At 37.7% G+C, this 20,336-nt stretch overlaps 2 protein-coding genes across 4 annotated transcripts in view; both read right to left on the reverse strand.

Annotated features, from left to right (window-relative positions):
* Positions 1 to 890: 890 nt before the first annotated feature.
* On the reverse strand, positions 891 to 10,793 carry hmga1a (high mobility group AT-hook 1a). 3 transcript variants are annotated; one of them, XM_057327266.1, is made up of 5 exons: positions 10,750 to 10,793; positions 6,666 to 6,772; positions 5,525 to 5,617; positions 4,719 to 4,778; positions 891 to 2,805 (listed from the first exon to the last, which is right to left on the reverse strand). In XM_057327266.1, the coding sequence occupies exons 2-5, from the start codon at positions 6,753 to 6,755 to the stop codon at positions 2,731 to 2,733; spliced, it is 318 nt and encodes a 105-aa protein (XP_057183249.1). In that variant the 5' UTR covers positions 6,756 to 6,772; positions 10,750 to 10,793; the 3' UTR covers positions 891 to 2,730. The 3 variants fall into 3 exon arrangements, with proteins under 3 accessions (XP_057183249.1, XP_057183248.1, XP_057183247.1); XM_057327265.1 differs by lacking the exon at positions 10,750 to 10,793 and adding an exon at positions 6,972 to 7,450; XM_057327264.1 differs by lacking the exon at positions 10,750 to 10,793 and adding an exon at positions 7,466 to 10,743 and having other exon boundaries at positions 896 to 2,805.
* Positions 10,794 to 14,088: 3,295 nt separating this feature from the next.
* Positions 14,089 to 20,336, reverse strand: part of atp6ap1a (ATPase H+ transporting accessory protein 1a) — a 49,826-nt gene continuing 43,578 nt past the window's right edge. Inside the window, exons 7-10 of the mRNA XM_057327263.1 lie at positions 19,849 to 20,111; positions 18,647 to 18,697; positions 18,328 to 18,565; positions 14,089 to 15,044 (exon numbers count right to left, since the gene is read on the reverse strand). Coding sequence (XP_057183246.1) covers positions 14,835 to 15,044; positions 18,328 to 18,565; positions 18,647 to 18,697; positions 19,849 to 20,111 — 762 coding nt within the window. The 3' untranslated portion in view covers positions 14,089 to 14,834. The remainder of the gene's footprint in view (positions 15,045 to 18,327; positions 18,566 to 18,646; positions 18,698 to 19,848; positions 20,112 to 20,336) is intronic.

Consider the following 20,336-nt stretch of genomic DNA (forward strand, 5'->3'; position numbering starts at 1 on the left):
CCCAATTTTGTTTATTTGTTGAAACTTTTATTATGCCATGCTGGCCGTAACTTTGGACTGCATTTGCATTGCATTGAACGTCCGGTGGACTAAAACGTGCTTCGCTCATAAAATTCTTTATTGCATATTCATTTAATGCATTTTGACAAATTGTTAACAAACAAAACTTTAAATTGATGAAAATGTACAATTTAATAGTGCTTTCATTACCGTCTCTACCTCCTGCCATCCACAATCACCACGTGAAAATCCACCCTACTTGTCCCACTTGCAGTTCGTGGCGTTAACTCCTCCCACCGGCAATTCTCCAGGCTGCAGCTACTTGAACTTCCTATTTAGCATTTTAGGTCCTTCTTTACAATGCCACTCTACCAAACTTATCAAGCTCATCAATTACATTTACAAACTAAAACCATTTGAAATCATCTTTAACCAGTGGTATTATGTGCTCGCAATATACAATCAGAAATTGCAAAAAGCAGACAAAAAGCGTTTTAAGCACGCACATGTTTACTTGCCTTTTGTGTGTCTATGAGCAGTTTGTGTAGCATCTCTATTGTCTGGATTAAAATACAACAAATGAGACAAAAACTAAGCCAATATAAAACATTCATTCACATTTTTTATGAAAGACTTGACTGACAAACGTGTAGACTGTGTATCAGGAGTCACAACGTTTCCCCCAAAAAACACAAGGAATGACTGACATCCTTTACAGATAGAAACACCTCAAGGGTAATGAATTAATTGACACATTTAGACAGTTTGACATCATGCACTCTGCATATTCTTCTTTCCTATCGGTTATTCTGTTCTGTTCCGTTCTATTCTGCCCTCTGGTTAGACACATTATTATTATTATTATTCCAGAATTATTTAAAAAAAAGTGACAAGCGCCAAATTAAGTACGAATCTGTAACTTTATTATCATTTTTCATATAAATTCCTGCAGTCCACAATAGAAAATGCAGAGTGTATACATTGAAAAGACTGATCCCAAACCAGTTCTGTGCATAAGCACATCAAAAACAAGAAATCAGTATTGAGGGCACATGTTTAAAATCATTGCGTCAAACAGCCATAGTACCATCACGGTTTACTCAATGGGGGCTCAGACCTAAGCAACTAGTAGGATGTAGTTTATTACCAAAAAAAACCTAGCCTTTAGGTGCGACAACTATTTTCCATGATATACTCAAATCAATTCAGTGCACCAAACCATTATGTATACAAAACACAAGTTTAACAAAAACATACACAGAACCTATATGTCTCTACCACAGTCTGTGAACATGTCATGCATCTTTCTGACTCAATGCAGTAATTCCTGTGGCGTGTCCAGATGTTTATATATAAAAGAATTAACCAACAGTTACTGTTTATTAAATGTGCGCACAGCTGTGAGCAAATTCAGTTAAAAACATAAGACAAACTAAAAACCATATGGAAATTGCCATGACTGGATCAGACACTGCAATAAAAAAAGCTCTTGCCAAAGGCTACACTGAGACCAGCTGAACGTCGTCAGATAAGAGTAGAGTACAGTGAGGTATGAATGTGACGGTCAAGTCCAGAGTAGAACTGACCTGGTTGCAGTATTCCGGGTTTAATTAACCATTTTTGTAGCAGCATTAAGTTCTGAGAGGAGACCCAGTCACTGGACCGATCAGCGTTCCCTGACATGGAATTTAACACGTCAAAAAAAGCACAAAACAAAAAGGTTACACTATAGCTGAACGATCAAAGCTATCTGAGTGGACCATTGCGGAGAGAAGTAACACGGCTGGGAAGTTTCAAAGGAAATTAAGAGCAAGTGGAATGATCTAGCAAAGTCTTCAATCTTAACATTCACATCTCAGGAGCTCAGTGGTTTTGGGACTTCCCTGGCGAGTTTGAACCAAACACTAGTTTGCTCATTCGCCGGCGGTCTTTAAAAATGTCTCATTTAAAAACCAATAGTCATCATTAAAAACAGCTAGTTTACACATGGCTAAACCATAGGCTCCTCTAGCGTGTACACTAGGGAAACTGACAACATAACACTGGCATGCCAGTCAATTGTTCAGGAATTACAGACTCTGTGAAATAAAATAAAAAAGAGGTTCACAAGGAAAAACATCAAATGATACGTCGATTACGAGGAGTTAAAAATCATCTAAGCTATCACTCACAAATATGCTCAATTTTATTTCTAGCTTGAATGACAAAGTAGCTAAAAGTATAACTGGAGACATCGAGTTATCACACACGCAAGCCAAATAAAAACAAACGAGTAGGTCAATTCACCTTTGTCCAGAACACAATGATACAAATATCACACAATCCACCACATCTTTTTGACAGGTAAAAACAAACGTAAATTTGTGGCCTGATACTGCACGAAAAACTAACAGTATTCAGCAATCGCTTCGTGTCAGGCACCATCAGAGCATATCTTTGTCCAGTATAATGACAGAACATTTCAACCAATTACCCATTGAGTGCGAGACATGTACACGCACACACGTGTGCGTGTATCCAGGAATAGACGTACAGTATTTTGAGTCTTTTTCCAGTGGTGTTACACAGAGAAGGCGCATGAAGTGTGCAGGCCTCCCTGACACTAGGGGGCACTGGAGAGTAAAAGTGAAATGGGGGTTGGTGGCATTAGTGTAAGGGGATGGGGTGTCAGTCCAGCTCTGGTCAACAGGAAGAAATCATGTCGGTTTGTGAGGTAGCAAGATTTGCTAGTTACTGTTCCTCTTCTTCTTCCTCCTCCTCTTCCTCCTCCTCCTCTTCAGAGGACTTAGATGGCTCCTCCTTCTCCTGTTGGGAAATTCAATCAAACAAGAGAATGCGCTTTGTCACATAACGGCAAAGAAAACAAATTTTCAGTTACTTAAAGAAGCTTTTTGTGTAATTGACATCTAGCGGTTGAACTTGGTAACGCAGTCAAAACTCAAAATATTGGAGACTGCTTTTTTCCTGCCCCCTCCTGCTCAGACTCGACGCTCACATGGGTTGCAAGCAAGAAGCAACCTTCCGATCTCTCGTGAAGCCAACATGGAAGGGACCTAAACTGCAATTCATCGACTGGCCGCTAGAGACTGGCTCCAAAACAGAGCAGAATCTCATTGAGACGCATGTAAAAATGCCCAACTTTATAGCAGAAAAAAAACATGTTTACACCCTGGTACAAAAATTATTTTGGTCTATATAGCTAATTTGACCCTTCATGACAACTGTGAGGATGGTGAATTTTTTTATAACTCAGCCGTTTAACTTGTATTAAGCCTTAAAATTCTGCAAATTAGGTGCGTGGCCACTTGAGTGACAATTTGAGTGACGATTACCCGGGAATAACGCGCTGCTAAGATGGCGAGGACCAGCTCCGCCCACTAAGCTTCAAAACAGCACCTGCGCTGTGCAGACATCTACGAGTGCACAGGACGATGAAAATCATCAAGCCTTACAATGTAAGTTCATCGGCTATAATTATGTTTTTTGTACATGTCAATCAAGTTAATTTTCTGCCATCATCATGGTTACTCAACACTTGCCGATCAAGCAGGACAATAGCCAATTCGGTCTCCATTTTAAAACCTCTCAAACGCACCTCCAATATTAATCTTGTTTTATTGTACCTTTTTGTCAAAGTTTTAAGATGAACGTCTAGGCTTTTTGGGAAGAGTGGAAAATGCCATCTCTGGCCCAGATCGTTGTATTGTTTCCATGGCTGTAATATGCTGTGATTACTGCTGTGGCACCCAGTTAAGGTCTTTGCACGTACAGTCTGAAATTTTCTTATGCGTTTTTATCGCTCATTTGTACGGTGTCTCTCAATTGTTAAAACGCCTCTCAAAATGCTTGCTACGGATGCGAAAAATGCAGAAAATCGAACCCAGTCCAAATTTTTTCATGACAGACGAAAATATCGGAGGCGTATGTAAATGTGATAAACACAACGTGAGGTCGTATTTATTTTTTAACGTGCGGAAATTTCGGACTCGATGTGCAATGGTTCACACATTGGTGTGGTGCAAACAGTTCAGATCACATGAACAAATGAGATCTCTGTAGCACAATCACGAATAATAAAACACGAACGTAGTCAAGATTTCTGCTCTTATCATTATGCACAAAAACAGCCTCAATGTACACTCGTGTAGCAGGGTACAAAAACTCTCAACAAATCTTCCACTTCTGCACAATAATTTGAATTTGATGCATCTAAATGTTCTGTAAGAAAATCAAAGGGTGGAATAACGTGAATAAATCATCAAAGGAAGCATTCTGACTATTAAAGCACAAGTAGTGTGACTCAAAGTCCGGGGTTTCAGTGACTCAACGCACCCACCGGATTCCTGTGGACATGTTTAAATGCGGAAAATCAGATGGTGGTGCCAAAACTGTGCCTCATGCGAGAGGAATGCAGCGTAAAAAACCTATGCGTATGAGTACTACGAGTACAACATGAGCTGTCGAGGAAACGGGCAGCGCAGGATTCCGTTCGAACACGTGTCAAACTGACTTGACTTGATCTATAACATCCGATGGCCTGTCACAAACGAAACCAGCAGGAGACGCTGACGGTAAAGAACAGCAAGAGATCCCTCGTGATAGCAGCCAGATGTTTTAGGTCGTCGCCCATAACAACTTACCACACAGAGAAACTCTGGTTAAGCCCTGTGGTTCTGTTATAGAGCCACACTAAAGACAGTTTTAAGTTAGATACTCACTGCTTTCTTAGGTCTTCCACGGCGCTTCATCCCTGCAGGTGCTGATGCCGTAGCTGCTTTCTAGGAGGGGACAAACAAATCAGTAAAATGTGTGGCAAATATCCAGCTAAGCACTAGAGGGCGCCGTTAAACTCATACTAGCACACGGCCCAAGGGCAGCAAGTTCATTGACTATTATATTGGAAACGCACCCGAGCAGCATGCAGTGCACTTCGGTTCGCCGGCCACCTGGCCCAGAGCTGAGAGACAGCTGGTATAAGCAGGCGAGAGACACCAACACATGCACACAACACACATTCACCGCACACTGAGCGCACAACACGCATACACACTAAAGGAGAACGCAGTGAGCATTCGGGGGGGATGGTTTGAGGGTCAGCTGTCGTCCAGACAATAGATCATGGAAGGGATGGAATAGTGGAAGCAGGGGGGTGGGGTTAATATCTTGGCGACTGCCAGTGCACCTGCGATGCACAACATTTGGTACGCCACAGGAAGCTCGCAGGAAGTCTGTAGAATCAACCGGAACTGAGCAGTGGGTTTTATCTGTGCACTTTTATGAAAACAAGATTGCTTTGCTAATTTTTTTGTTGTACTCACTTTGGCGAGAAACATGTGCTGCCTAAGTACTTCAATCTAAGACTGGTGATGAAACACTTAAAAGTTCAACAAAGTGACCGTGAAGAGGCCATTGTATTAAAGACATTTTCAAGTCTTAAGAGTTGGTTTGTTGACGTTTAGCAAAGCATGTAGTATAACAGAGGTGGCAGTCATGCACACAACAGCTGAGAATCCTCTCTACTCACTTTGCCTTTAGATGCTGCAGCGCTTGGCTTATTTTTGCTGCCCTTTGGTCTTCCTCTCGGTCTCTTCGGTGTTGGAGATCCACTGGGCTCCTGCTGCGAGATGACAACACATGAAAATTGAGACTGAAAATATTGAAAGACAAAGGGCCAGATTTATATGATGAGAGCACAATTTCAAAAAAGCGCCAATGGGAGTGGATATTTCTGCGGGTGATTTACTAACAAGGCACACATTAAAAACACAACAAGTGCAATATCTCATTCCCACAATGACCAATACGATCTCTACCAAGTGCAGCGCAAATTAGTGCAGGGTTTAAGACATGCTTTTTTTGAGCGTTAAATATTGCCGCAAATACCAGTACAATGACAAGCGCAAAAACCTTAGTAAATGCTAATATTTATAATACAGTTGTGCAATGTGATGGTGCCCAAATCACATATGAAGCCTGCAGGCCAGGACAGGATCATTGGAGAGAAAATATTTGACATTTTATATTCAATCTATTATCTATTGTGTAGCAGTCCAGACACAATGAATATACCTAAATAGGACCATGAGCAATCGACGTGCAGACAATGCGAAAATTTGTTCAAAATGGAAATGCTGCAATCCGCAGTTGAGAGCTTTTTCGATGTTTGTTTGCAAAACGCATAACTTCAAAAACACCACTTCTGACGGCTTTCGGTGTTAAATTAACAGTGGGCAATACATAAAGATGTCTGCTGGTGGCCATGAATTACCACTCGCAGGGTCCAGTTACACAGCCGAGTAATAGAAACTTTAAACTCAATGCCCTCTCCTAAGAGTGATGGCTACATGAACCAATCAGACACTGGCATTTCCCACCAGCCAATCAGTGAGGAGGCGAAACGGTTGAACTGGGTTACTGCTGGTTTAAAGGGATCATGTTACAGGCCTTGGTCATACTGCCACCCAAATGACCATCACATATGTGCAATGAAGTGTTGGATACATCTAAAGAAATCTACAAAACCCAACCACCCACCCCAAGCGATAACAACAACCCTCCTCAGTCCATGTGCATACATATGCATCATCAAACCCAACACACTGAGCATTAGCAGCAAGTCTCTCTCAATAATATAAAAACAAAGATGGAGAACCCCAGTAAGTTACTTGTGGATGTTTCCGTGGTCTTCCACGTCCTCTCTTCTCTGCTCCATCTTTCTCTTTAGGAGCCACTGTGTCCTTGCCAGTATCACTCATGGTGTATCACTGGAAAACTGCATGAGAAAAGCAGCACAATTAAACGTACAACAGGCGACCGTCTAATGGACATCAAAATTAAAACGAACTGTAGAGTGGGAGCGACGGAAGAACGCGCTGATCGACCGGCTTCCCGTTTGTTTACAACACGCGCTAGGCCTGGACATATGAGTTACAGTAACGCACTGAGAAGTGTAAACGGGTTCATTAAAATACCTCAATGATGAAAGAAATAAAACACTTCTGAAGTTCGCTGCGAAGAGTTTAAGGCTAAAGGCGAGTGGCGGTTTCCACGGTGCACGAACCGGAACATGAACACACCGCGCGAGATTCGCGCCCTTTTAAATACCCGAGTGCGTGAAAACACGATCTGCTGTTTGCATCGCCGCGCCGCGAGGTTTCGTCGTGTGACATTTGCGGGAAAGGAAACAGGGCGCGTGTGTATAAACACAATTTGACCGGTTTCAAAAGCATCTTCATTTTAAACTCATCTCAAACGTTGCATTTTACTGTTTGCTGTTTATCTGTGAAAGGTGAATTCCCGCAGCTTCCTGTAAATAATAACGTTACATTGCTGTGTAGGCTCTTATGCGCTCGCCAATCTGTAAATGGGGACCCAATATCGCATTTAAAACCTTAAAGTGCTCTTTTTCGCAGAGAGAAAAACATAGTAAAGCATGCTTAAAGAAAGATTAAATATGACAGCTTACCCTTTGAAAGAAGTCGTTCAGGGGGGAAGTCCAGCGCGCGGGCAATGCGAAAGAAAGAAAGAAAGACAGACAGACAGACACACAACACGAGCCTTCGGGAGATTCAGGGGCATTTTACGGGGTCTTCCACACGGGAAATACACATACGGGAGGCGGGGACAAGTGGGAGGGCCTTTGTGGAAAGACGTACGTAACCGACAAACTGCATTGGTGAATTGCCCTGTCAACCATGATGACGCCGCCCAAAGAGCCAGCTCACCGTTTAAAGTAAAACAAATTATGCCAATCCACCAAAAATGTAAAATATTTCATGTCTACTACAGGTGTAAGCATGTACTTCTAGAACTTTACAACGCTTTTTCTGGGCATGGACCGTCATTTGAAAGCCATCATCATTTTATTTTTCAGTTCGACAATATGATTCTTAAGCGTGGCAGCCTATACACTGCAAAAAATGACTTTCTTACTTTGTATTTTGTCTTGTTTTACAGTACAAATTAAAAAAAAATCTTGAATCAAGATGCATTTTCTGGATGAGCAAAATGACCTCTCTTGTTTTTTGACAAAACATATGAAATTTCAGTGAATTTGTGCTTAAAACAAGCACACACAAAAATCTTCCAATGGGGTGAGAAAATAATCTTGAATTAAGGTTTAATTCAAGCATAACCTTTTCGCAAAGATGAATAATTTTTTTTATCAATATCATTAATCAATATCATTAAGTGTGATATGTTGTAATTAAAGATTTAGCTTTAAAAAGCTGGACAATCCTGTTACTGTCTGTGAGAAGCTGGCTGTCACGATTATGAAATTTGGCTGACGATTAATTGTCTAATAATTCGTTGCGATTATTGCGAATAATTGTCTGTTTTAGAGCTTTGAGTTTTAATTCTCGTACATTTTTTATTCAGCTTTGAAACGACCATATTGTTCTGAATATAAAGACTATGTTCTTTTTCTTGGAAATACATCGGAAAAAATTGGGTCATCATATATTTAAGGTTTAGGCTTTTACCTGTCAATAATACAACCGCCAAATACTTGTAAATGAAGTAAATTGATCAGGAGTGAATTGAAGCCACCATTAAAATGCTATCAGTCATAGAAAAGCTTCTAGTCTGTTTTTTTCTCACTTGCAAGACTACAATAAAAGTTTACTTCTATAATGAGATTTTAGACTGGTTTTCACACTGAAATAATATTAAATTGTACTGCAGGTTATTTTTATGGTATATGCTTTAGTTTTTTTTAAGTGAATGTGTTGTGGTGGTACATTTTACAAGTATTACCATGCTTTAGTTACAATATATACAATAAAATATGCAGATGCACTACAGCTCACCTAGTGTCTTCTATAGAGATGCGTATATTTGATAATAGTTGCGATGATCTGAAACCATCACGATGAGACGATTATTTAATAATCGTGACAGCCCTATTCTTTCCTGTTAAAGGATGTTGCCTAAACATTCTCTACATTTGCAGGACAAAGCAAGGTGTGATACTGCAACGATTGGCAACCCAGATCAGGTCAATAGGCATTTTATGTTGCAAATACAAGTGATAGCACAAGCACCATTTAACATATTACTGACCTCACAATAGACCATCTGATCAACAGAGATGTGTTTAAATGCAAAATCATCCCTCTGAAAAGGTATAGCATGCAAATTAGAGCATTGTTTCAAAGTGACTAATTCCTCCATTCCTTGTGTTTACTGAGGAGTCATCATGAGTCATAATGTTCGCTGCTTTTTTAAACCATAAACTAAAAGTAAGTTGTTCTGGAATTTGAAACTGGATGCATTTTATTAAAAGTTAAAAGGAAAAGTCTTCCAGTTGACTCATATTTTTGCTGTTCCACAAGCTTCCTGTCTAACAACAAATCAAAACACTTTTGTTGGTCATTTGTACACACATAGTTTGTCTCAGACAATAGAAAAAGTATTTTCTTTTGCACCATTGACTAGTTTTCTCTTTTTCTATCTAATCCATCGCCCACCTAACCACACTGCATGCAGTCCATTCAGAATCCCCCCAACAAATCCTGTGTTTTTGTTTATCCTCCAAAAGAGAAAATAGTAATATACTCAGTAGTCTCAGTTTGGACTGTGCAATCACAGACGTCTGCAGCTAACAGGCGAAAGGCATGAGTGAAATCTTCACACACACACGCAAATAAACATGCTCACAAACAGAGGACACAAGAGCCAGACTATATTTTAGCCAGACTATATTTTACAGGGTATGGGTGGATTGATATTTATTTTCTATATTAAAGCAGAGAAAGGTGACGGACAAGAGAAAGAATCCCCTGCCATTTTTAAATCTGATTCACTATTACTGAGTCATGTTTGAGTCAGGAAAACACATGAGACTGTGTGATACTCTCTGAATGAATGAACCTGAGTGTTTATCCCAAATCTTAGTGCATAGCTGTAAATCATAGTAAAGACATTTTAAAACGCCTCATATCTTAAAGCTGTTTTCTACTTTTTTCATAGTAGTAAAAGAATGACCTATATATAGTCCTACAGGTTCAATTCAGCAAGTCAGACACCAAAGTTACTATCTGTTTGTGTTTATAAACTATTGACTCAGTATTTTCAGAGTGCATTTTCTGAGCTTAGGCTTCTAGATTTACAGTGCGTGCACAATTATTATGCAAGTATGATATTCTGATCATATTTTTTTCTTATTTTACCAAATCCAAACCATATAAATCTTAATAACTATTAATTTTGCATGTATTCATTTATACGTGATATATTATGGTTAATGGTCAGTAATTCTCCATATATACCTGCATTCACCTGCAGTGGTTTTACACACAACCTGGTTGTTCGAGTCTTATCCTTTACCATATTTAGGTGTGCATAACTATTAAGCAGGTTAAATTGTCAAATTTGAAGGACTAAATTGTCAAAAACGATGAAATGCCCACGAGAACCAATACTAAGGTAATACATACCCAAAATAATTTCGAATTGAATATATACACGATGTTTTTATCCATTATAAAATGCATTTTATCCAGATTTTGACTTTTGACTTCAGTAGCCTAACGTTATTGTCTTCTCTCTCTTTCATAAACTGACGGGGGCTAATATTCACGTGTGCTCTACAGAATAAATAACCAAACCGCAAGCATCTTATTATTGTGTTTATCAGTATATTCTCCTAATGTATAAAGTATACGATTACGGCGGATGCTGATGTCTTAAATAGTCTTAACTGTCTTAAAGGCGGTGGTTTAACACTACGATTTAATGCATGTTTACCTTGAACAGACCCTTATTGAACGCATTCTTCTTTTATGGCAGGCAGGCTGGCTTGTGTGAGGACATACCGCCACCTACTGTCCCTGTGTATTTATATATCTGATCTTATGTTTGACGTCTCATATGTTACTGTTATATATGGAAAAAGTGTTTGCTATGCTCTAGCGAAAGAGAATATACGGAAGAGTATTAGGGCCAAGCAATAAAAAAAAATATAAAACCGTTTTGAGATTAAAGTCATTATAATGGGAAATTAAACCCGCAGTTTTTCGGGGGAAAAAGTCGAAATAAAATGTTGAGAATAAACTTAATCAATTTCGAGAATAAAGTCGTTGTGTTTCGAGAAAAAACTCGTTAAATTTCGAGAAATAAAACTCGAAATAAAATGTCGACAATAAACTCACTATACTTTGAGAATAAAGTCGTTGTGTTTCGAGAAAAAACTCGTTAAATTTCGAGAAATAAAACTCGAAATAAAATGTCGACAATAAACTCACTGTACTTTGAGAATAAAGTCGTTGTGTTTCGAGAAAAAACTCGTTAAATTTAGAGAAAAAAGTCGAAATAAAATATCGAGAATAAACGTTTATCCTATATCAGGGTCATGTTCATTGCGTAGTACTGAATGAGGACATGGCAGAGTTGTATAGTCAAGCTATACTTTAGGCTTTCCTTCAGTAACAAAGAAATACTATCAGCGGCTGGGTCTCTTTAGAATAATTTAACACGTTTTTAACACGACTTTATTCTCAAATAGTTTTTTCTCGAAATTTAACGAGTTTTTTCTCGAAACACAACGACTTTATTCTCAAAGTATAGTGAGTTTATTGTCGACATTTTATTTCGAGTTTTATTTCTCGAAATTTAACGAGTTTTTTCTCGAAACACAACGACTTTATTCTCGAAATTTATTGAGTTTATTCTCAACATTTAATTTCGACTTTTTCCCCCGAAAAACTGCGGGTTTAATTTCGCATTATAATGACTTTAATCTCAAAACGGTTTTATATATTTTTTTATTGCTTGGCCCTAATACTCTTCCGTAAGAATAGGTTTAGGTTGCATTTGATGTCACGGATTTTGACGCAAAAAGTGGCCTCAGAGTAAAAATATTTTTTTTAATTTCACATTTATAAAGTCAATGCCATTGTTAATATATTAAGCCATACATCTCTCTATACCCGAGGTTCCTTTTAACCATTTCACTTAATGGACTACTTGCACGCATAACCGCGGGCGTCGAGCGAAAGAAAAACAGAAACAGTGTCAAAAATAAATAGATAAAGGCAGAGACAGTTTTAATGGTAAGATGCTTTATTGCGTACATTGTCATGAACTCGCTGTATTCTTTTTGTGACGGATTTTAATATATATAGTTAATATATTCGATATACGTAGCCTATAGCCTACTCAACTCCCGAATAAGAAAGGCGTTGTATGCACACTGCAGAAAACTTCCATGTTGCAGTGATTATTATAAATGATTTATCCGTGCACACCATTATCTTTTAAGAAGTCATTTGCACTTGTAATCTTGTAAAACAGCTCCTCTCCCCCTGCCAACAACAACTCTTCACCACATGCTATACTCACTGTCCAATGGCCAAGCATTTTTAGCCCTCTCCTCCAGGCCTAACTTAAAACAAACCAATCAAAAAGGGAAGGGCAAAATAAAGCCCGCTCTAATTTTTTTCTAATTTCAGAAGCTATTTCACTCGGATATACATCACGAAACGGAAAATCGCAACTTCTGTTTCCAGAGGTGGGTAGAGTAGCCAAAATCTTTACTCAAGTAAAAGTACAAGTAACTAGAGAAATTGTTACTCAAGTAAAAGTAAAAGTCACTATTTTAAAATTTACTTGAGTAAAAGTAAAAAAGTATGCAATGAAAAAACTACTCAAGTAGCTAGTTACTTAGTTACTTTGTATCTGATTATATAGGCCTACTACATAAAATTAATATTAACGCCAATATTTTAATATTTTAATCAATATTTTTAATTATCATAAGCAGATATCTTTGCAATATACTAGAGAGACTAAAGAATAGACAAACACAGAAGAGACAAGCATTTCTGTAAATTTCATCTAGTCCGGATGTCAATGTAGTTTACACAACTTATTTAGAATAATAGACCATGTCAAACTAAAGCATGAACTAAACTCAGAGCATTTCCTAAGATGATCTAGAACATCTGCAGTGCTCTCTTAAATGAATTACACATTTTTGAACAAAGCTCATGTTTTCTCGTGTTGTGTCACGTGTGTGTTGTGAAACGCTCTTACTTGTAAACAAACAGTAAACAGTGAACCACACGCCCATCAACAAGTTTTCTTCCTTCTGTTCTTCAAATGTATATTTCTGCAAGCCGACGTCTCTGTGTCTGACAGGTAACGCGCATGTTGCGGTGTCTGACGAACAGGTCGCGCGGGTGCGCGCATATGGCGGGCATATATCACCGCTGGCAAACAATATGACACATTTGCAGTTTTGATTGTATAGATATAGATTAATATCCACTTCATCCAACGCTCTTTGTGTTCTGCGTGTTCTTAAGATTCGCGCTACGAGGAGTGAGTAATCCTGCTTCAGATGATTCAGATCGTGCTGCGAACTGAACAAATCATTTGAACTGATTCATTAGCCTATTCAAGTGGTTTTGCCCATTGTTCAATTAATGCTTTCAAAAGAATCGACTCAAAAGAATCGATCACTCGGGAATGCCCGTAAAAAGAGACGACAACATTGAAATAAACAACGCGTTTTAAAAAGCATATTTTAAAATGAAGGAACGAAGGAACGTCACGCAATGTAAGTTATGTAACGAAGTAAAAGTACAGATTTTCTATTAGAAATTTACTCAAGTAAGAGTAAAAGTACACACTTTTAATTTGACTTAAAAAGTACATTTTTTCCAAAATGTTACTCAAGTAAATGTAACGAAGTAAATGTAGCGCCTTACTACCCACCTCTGTCTGTTTCATGGTGACTTTAACTCAGAGTCAGCCTACTCTGATTTACCCTGAGATGGGAAACTTTTGTGTTTTTAGTTTCAGAACACCTGAACTGATTTAGTTCGGTCAACTCTGTACTAAATTGTACATTACATGTGCAGTTTACAATTTTTCAGACACTGACAATTATATTAATTCTGTTTTTGAAATCTATAAGTGTTTAAGAGCAATCTGGTCTGGCCTGTAGATACAGTATGTTGTTCCTTGCGCCATCTGGTGGATATTCTGTGAAGCACAATACAATGTAATTTATTTAAACTTGCAGTGAATAAAGTGCAGTATTCTATTTCAATTGCATTGAAATAGAATAAAAGAACAGACATGTTCATATTTATCTTTTGTTTTTATTAAACAGACACATTTCAACATTTCCAAAATATTACTACATGAATCTTATAGTATCGCATATGTGTTTTCCTCTTTTCATTGTTGTAAATAATAACGTACAGGAGATTATGTACAGGAGTACATTGCTAATACACAGCAGGTCTTAATTTCACTTCTTGGTCAATAAAGCATAGGGAAACACAAGGAACAACAAGAGCAGACCACACACTGAAACAAATACTGACCATACACACCGCAAATAAATAATTTTACATCAAATAAATTACACACCTATAAAGCCTTTTCATATTAACAGTTACAAGCCACGGACAAGGACAACATCAAACCATCGTATCACTCTTCTTTTATGATTAGGTAGCAAGCACATGGATGAAAAGTGTGTACAGTGTATACATTTGCTAATGTGACCATTCATCAAAACATCTATTCAAATAAATGTCTATCACAAGAGAATGCCATTTTAAGTGTACTACCCTGACTATCTCTGATAACTCTCAATCCTATAATGACAAACTAAGGGTGCAGAATATAATGCACATATCAAAGGATGATGCATCAACTACCACAAATTCCCTTTAGAAAAGGAAAAGAAACAGGTCAAAGATGTTCGAAGCTTACAAGAGAAAAAAGTGTATTTTTGAAACCAAATTCCATTCACTCACGGAATGATTATCACACATAATGACAGGAGGCTAATATTCACGAAACACTGATGGCATCCTTCATTCTGTCTGCGGCACAGAGATGGCCGGACCCTTGGGGTCATCAAAGCGATCCATCGTGCGAAGCTGCATGATCATGTGCAGGCCGTAGGTGAGTACAAGCATCATGAGAAGAGATGTGACAAGACCCATCCAGATACCAGGAGTGAAGAAAGCAGCACAGTCGCTGGCATAGGAGAAATCCTTGCCGGCCACGTTAAAGCCCTGGATCTACATAACATGACAGAGATTTCGTATCATGGAACACTGTATGACAACCAGTGTTGGGTGTAACTAGTTACTGTAATTTAATTACCTTTCCATTGAAACAGTAAAGTGAGGGATTACTCTTATTTTTCTGTAATGTAATTACAGTTACTTCTGATGTAATTAAACTAAATACTTTGTGTAATATGTGGATTAATAGTGGAATTGACATCAAAATTCAAAGTCTAACTTTCCATGCTTTAATGTATAATTCTCACATTACTTTGGTCACAATACTTTGGTCAGTTAATAAGAGTATTATGAGAGTTATGTAGTTTAATATTATTTATTTGAATGAATTAAGTAAGCCGTTTCATGTCTATCCTTCAATCACTTAACTAATCAATTGATTGTTGATGTAGGATATAGAAAGTAATTAGTAATAAGTAACTAAATATTTTTTGGAGAGAGTAATTTGTACAGTAATCTAATTACACTATTGAATATGTAATTAGTAGCTAGTAATTAATTACATTTTCAGAGTAACTTACCCAACACTGATGACAACACTGCAATCTAGGTAAGTCAAAAGATCCTGATTCTAAAAAATCAATCAATCAATCAAGAGATCAAGTGCTATGAGGCTCTATAACAATGTAACTCGGTTATTTGAGGATTTTTTGTATTTCAAAGGTATTGTGTCATATTTTGAAATCTCTTTAGAAGGTAGATACAGATGAGCCATTGTTGCACAATTTTAGCAAAAAACTGTGATTTTTCCCCACAAATCTGTTTTTAGCCTGTAATTAATAAAAAAACAAATAAATATAATATTGATGAAATATTTCCAGGCCCTAACACACACCAATTCTGGTTTATAAGGATTCTCCATTGACAATATATTTTGGAACCTCAAGTCTAAAACAAACAGAAAGCGCTTTGCAAATACATAATGCAATTCGATAGAAAATGCAAAAGTGTGTCATGTAAATGTCCTGTGTTTAAGATTCACCTTTTTATTATATCATGGCTTGATTTTCTCACAAATGCAGCTATGCAACTTCTTCCAAAACAGCAGATGGTGCTATTGTTTAATTTACATTTTCATCGCTGTTTGTTTTTTGTGCTGCTTTATTTCATTGCAAAAATTTCCAGTTAGCTTAAAATAGCCAAAAAAGAACAGCCATTTATGAATTTGAACATAAATAGGCTAATGGCAAGGAACAATATAGACAATAAAGACATGAAGATTTATGTGCATCAAGGCACATCCTTTTATAGCCTAGAAAACTCTCTACGGTCAGTGTACCATACTAAAGCAATAAGCTGTGTGAAGCAGTGGGTTACAGTGCATTTTATAACAGCTAGCTGTTATAAAATGTACTGTAACCCACTGCTTCACGGGGCTTATTACTTTTATAAAACGGTTATTCCATATGCAAGGTTTCATAAAGGTTTCATAAAGTAAATAAAATGATATTTAGGATATGTAATGCGGTCACGCTGAAAACAGTTGATTAATATTTTTTATTATTGTAAGGTTTATTATTGTAAATTTAGGGTAGGTGTAGGCGTTAGCTAATGTAATTTATTGTAATTACAGTATATGGCGAGATTTTGCACCACTTCCGGCCATAGCTGTATCCCTTCTAGCAACAACCGACTGACAGTTGAAGGGGAGGAGTAAACGGATGCTCCGCCCAAGCCGTCTAATTTACGTCATTTGAGATGGATAGTCATTTTAGGGCGGAAGTGCATTTTCAGATTTTAACTGAAGATTATGAGGGTACATGAATTTTAAAAAGAAAATGACCCACATTGATAAGCTATTTACTATAATATTTTTAATTTCACTGGGACTTTAAGTCTTTAAACTATCCAGTGATGGTGACACAGAGCATTCCAGATACGTAGGGCTAGTCTGTAATTTAAAGAATGACTGATGAGTAGATGAAACAGCAGGGCATAGAGAACGAGACGGGGTGTAAGGGGGACAAGATTGTCAATGTATGCAGGTATGGTGTATGTTGTTTGTATGTTAAAACCAATGTCTTACTACATCATTTATTGTTTATTATGAACAGCAGCTACTGATTATTATTAATGGTTTCAATACATTTCGTAAGAATAAATGAATGAAACTAATTCAGTTGCTGGCACTTGCAAGGGTGGCACGAAAGGTAATGTTCATGGCTTCTACCGGGAAACAAATATAACATTTCCAATAGCAACTGCTGTTTTTGAGGAGGAAGTTGCATTTGCATTTGTGAGAAAATCAAGCCCAGAGAATCTTAAACAGTACATTTGTATGTTACACCTTTGCATTTTCTCTTGAATTGCATTATGTATTTGCAAAGCGCTTTCTTTTTGTTTTAGAGTTCAGTTTCCTTTGCAAAGAAGGTTGAGTTTGCAAAACGCTGGATTTATTTGATTAGTTTTGGCACAAATTTCGCTCCATAATGACAGCTGGATGAGGTGATTTACTCACATCACGTCCATGCTTTCTGATTTCATTGAGCACTGCTCCTCTGCATTAACAGAAGATGAAGAGCACAATAACTAACTTGTGTTTGCTGGTGGGAGGCTCAGTTAAGAATTTTAACACACTGGTACTTAAATGTTCAATAATTATAAAATTAAATAATTGATAACATTCTGGTCTAGTTTTAGATACAAAAATGTATGCAATAGATTTTTTCTCTAACCACGACTGTAAAAAACAGACTATGATATTTGCTTCATAGTTTGTCCTGCTCACATGACTTTATTCAGAAGCACGTCATTATATTAGGAAAACAACACTACTCACTTCAGAATCTTGCACAAAACTAACTAAGTAAATAGGGCACATTTTGATTTCATGAGGCTTCCATAATCTTTCTTTTTTCATTTTATAGACTGCACTTACCACTTATTTCTTTAGAACTGCGACCCTGTCTGTATCCCAGCAAAAGTCTAATTATGACATTAGGAGAGCATCAAAGTCATCATAGCCATAAAAATGAGCAAAATTCCCTTATGTGTGTTTTTTGCTGTAAATGACAGATTACGATGGATTTCAAATTTTTTATTACTATGATGAATCTTATGATTCATGAATATGATGATCTTATTATAGGCGTTATTATTTTGCAAAAAGATACCTAAACCATACCTAAACATTGGCTTCAATGTTTGACATGGCCTAACTCAGAAAATACAAAAGATATAAAGGTTATAATGTTCTTCACATTACGTAAAAATTTAGTTTTTAACGATCATTCATGGTTCTTTCCATGGTTTCATACCATGGACAGAGGTACAGTACCTGTAAGTCATGGAATGAAATCTGCCACTCGTTGGCGTTGTCTTTGGCCGAGTGTGGAAACAGCTGAGGGGAGTGTGAACTGCTGACAGACGCGCAGCGGTACGAGTACTCGGCAGGAGCGTATATGTCATGGCTGCCGTTGAATGAGGCTTTTTTCCCATCATACTCCAGCTGAAGAAGCTCCATGGCGAACCAGCGGCGAGCAGAAACCTTGTAGTGACGTTGGTTCATGACTAAACTGAGGAGATTTGGAGTAAAAGCATCTCAGATCAAGCAGCTCTCATAGAGAGAGGCAGAGACATGTGAATGAGACACTTACATGAGCCTGAAGGAACGGAAACTCAGGACATCCTCATAGTTCAGAACCAGCCTGTTATTAGAAAGCAAAAGACAAACGTGAAATACACAACTGTTGGAGGGCTTTAAAAGGTTTTTTTTATGTTACAGATGATCCCCTAGCAGGCCGCAGACCTGCATTGGAAAAGAGCATTGTGGAGAATAATAGCGAACAGACTTTTTGACCGCTATTGGGTCATTCCGTGCCAAAGCAACCAAATTAAAGAAAAATCTTCAATTTGGCTACAATTTGGGATTTCATCTGAAGAAAGAAACAAAAATATTACATACAGATAGTACTCAACCAAAATATTCCTTCTGTTGTCATCGTTCCCGCGGCGGTATTTTTGTAATGTGTGTTTGCTAATGTTCACCGCTAAGTGGCAGTCTATTCATAGACTTTCACTCAAGCACATCAAGCTCATTGACTTAACTGTACCTCTCTCTGCTCGGATGTAAAAAGATAAGCAACACTTTCATATACAATATGAAAGTTCATAGAATTCAAATCCACAGGCACAAGCAATCTGTTATTTAATAGTCATTAATACATTGAAGCATACTGTAGGTTCTATGACATTTGACAACGAACCAGAGGTGGGTTTTACTCAAGTAAAAGTACAAGTGGGTACAGAAATAATTCCTCAAGTAGAAGTCATAATATTGAAAATTACTTGAGTAAAAGTTATAAGTAAGCAATGAAAAGACTACCCAAGAAGCCAGTTACTTCATAAGTATTTATTATTATTATTAATCGTATCAATATTTAATTTATCAAATTATTATATTATCATCATAATGACATGCTATATTTGCAAAATAAACAGAGACCTAAAGAGTAAACAACCAGAAGAAGAATTTCTGTGGATTTATTCCAATCCCAACATCAATCTATACAGTTTAGAATATGGACCATTATGAAAAATGTTTCACATTCACAATGCTTAAAAGTTCAACAAACTCGAGCACCTCCTGAGATGTGCAGTCGTTAGTATGAAATTATGGATTCTCGTGCTAAACATGGGCCAAGAATTACTGTGCCAGATACACTCAATCAGGGTTCGTATAAGTTTAAGAACGTTTTTTTTCATATAGGAAACTCAGTGACTTACTGAAATTGCAAGATATGAGCCATTGAACTTGAATATACTGAAAAGCAATTTTGCAGAGATGGCCACTATTTACCGTGAGTGAGTGTCGTTGCAAGATGATCCATCCAGGTTGGGCGTCACACCTTCACCAAAGGTTTTGGAGGCAAGATCGTATCTTTCCCATTTTCCGGAACGATACTGGCTCACGACCAGTTTCTCCGCCCACAAGAGAATGCACGAAGAGCCCTTCTCCTTAAACTCTACGGGTGGGTACGGAGCAGGAGGTTCTCCACGCCGAGACTGCAGGAGAGATCGACTCCCGACAGACTGCACAGCCAGTGACACCTCCTCCACCACCTGACACAAGCATTTATCACATCTTCACATTCTACTGGCATTACACACCCTTTTTATGTTGTGTTATACTGCCTTCACACAGAACTGAATTATTCATCATCAATGTTTAAAGCGAGTCACTGTGGATTTTTGTGAGAGTGATAGAAAAACGTGAAACTGCACAGTACTGTTTTGTTTGGGGTTGTCAGTTCTACAATTCAACTAATGTGTCATTTCTTATCAACG

Source organism: Triplophysa rosa, unplaced genomic scaffold (assembly GCF_024868665.1).
Source record: "Triplophysa rosa unplaced genomic scaffold, Trosa_1v2 scaffold1_ERROPOS16897594, whole genome shotgun sequence".
Classification (NCBI taxonomy): Eukaryota; Metazoa; Chordata; class Actinopteri; order Cypriniformes; family Nemacheilidae; genus Triplophysa; species Triplophysa rosa.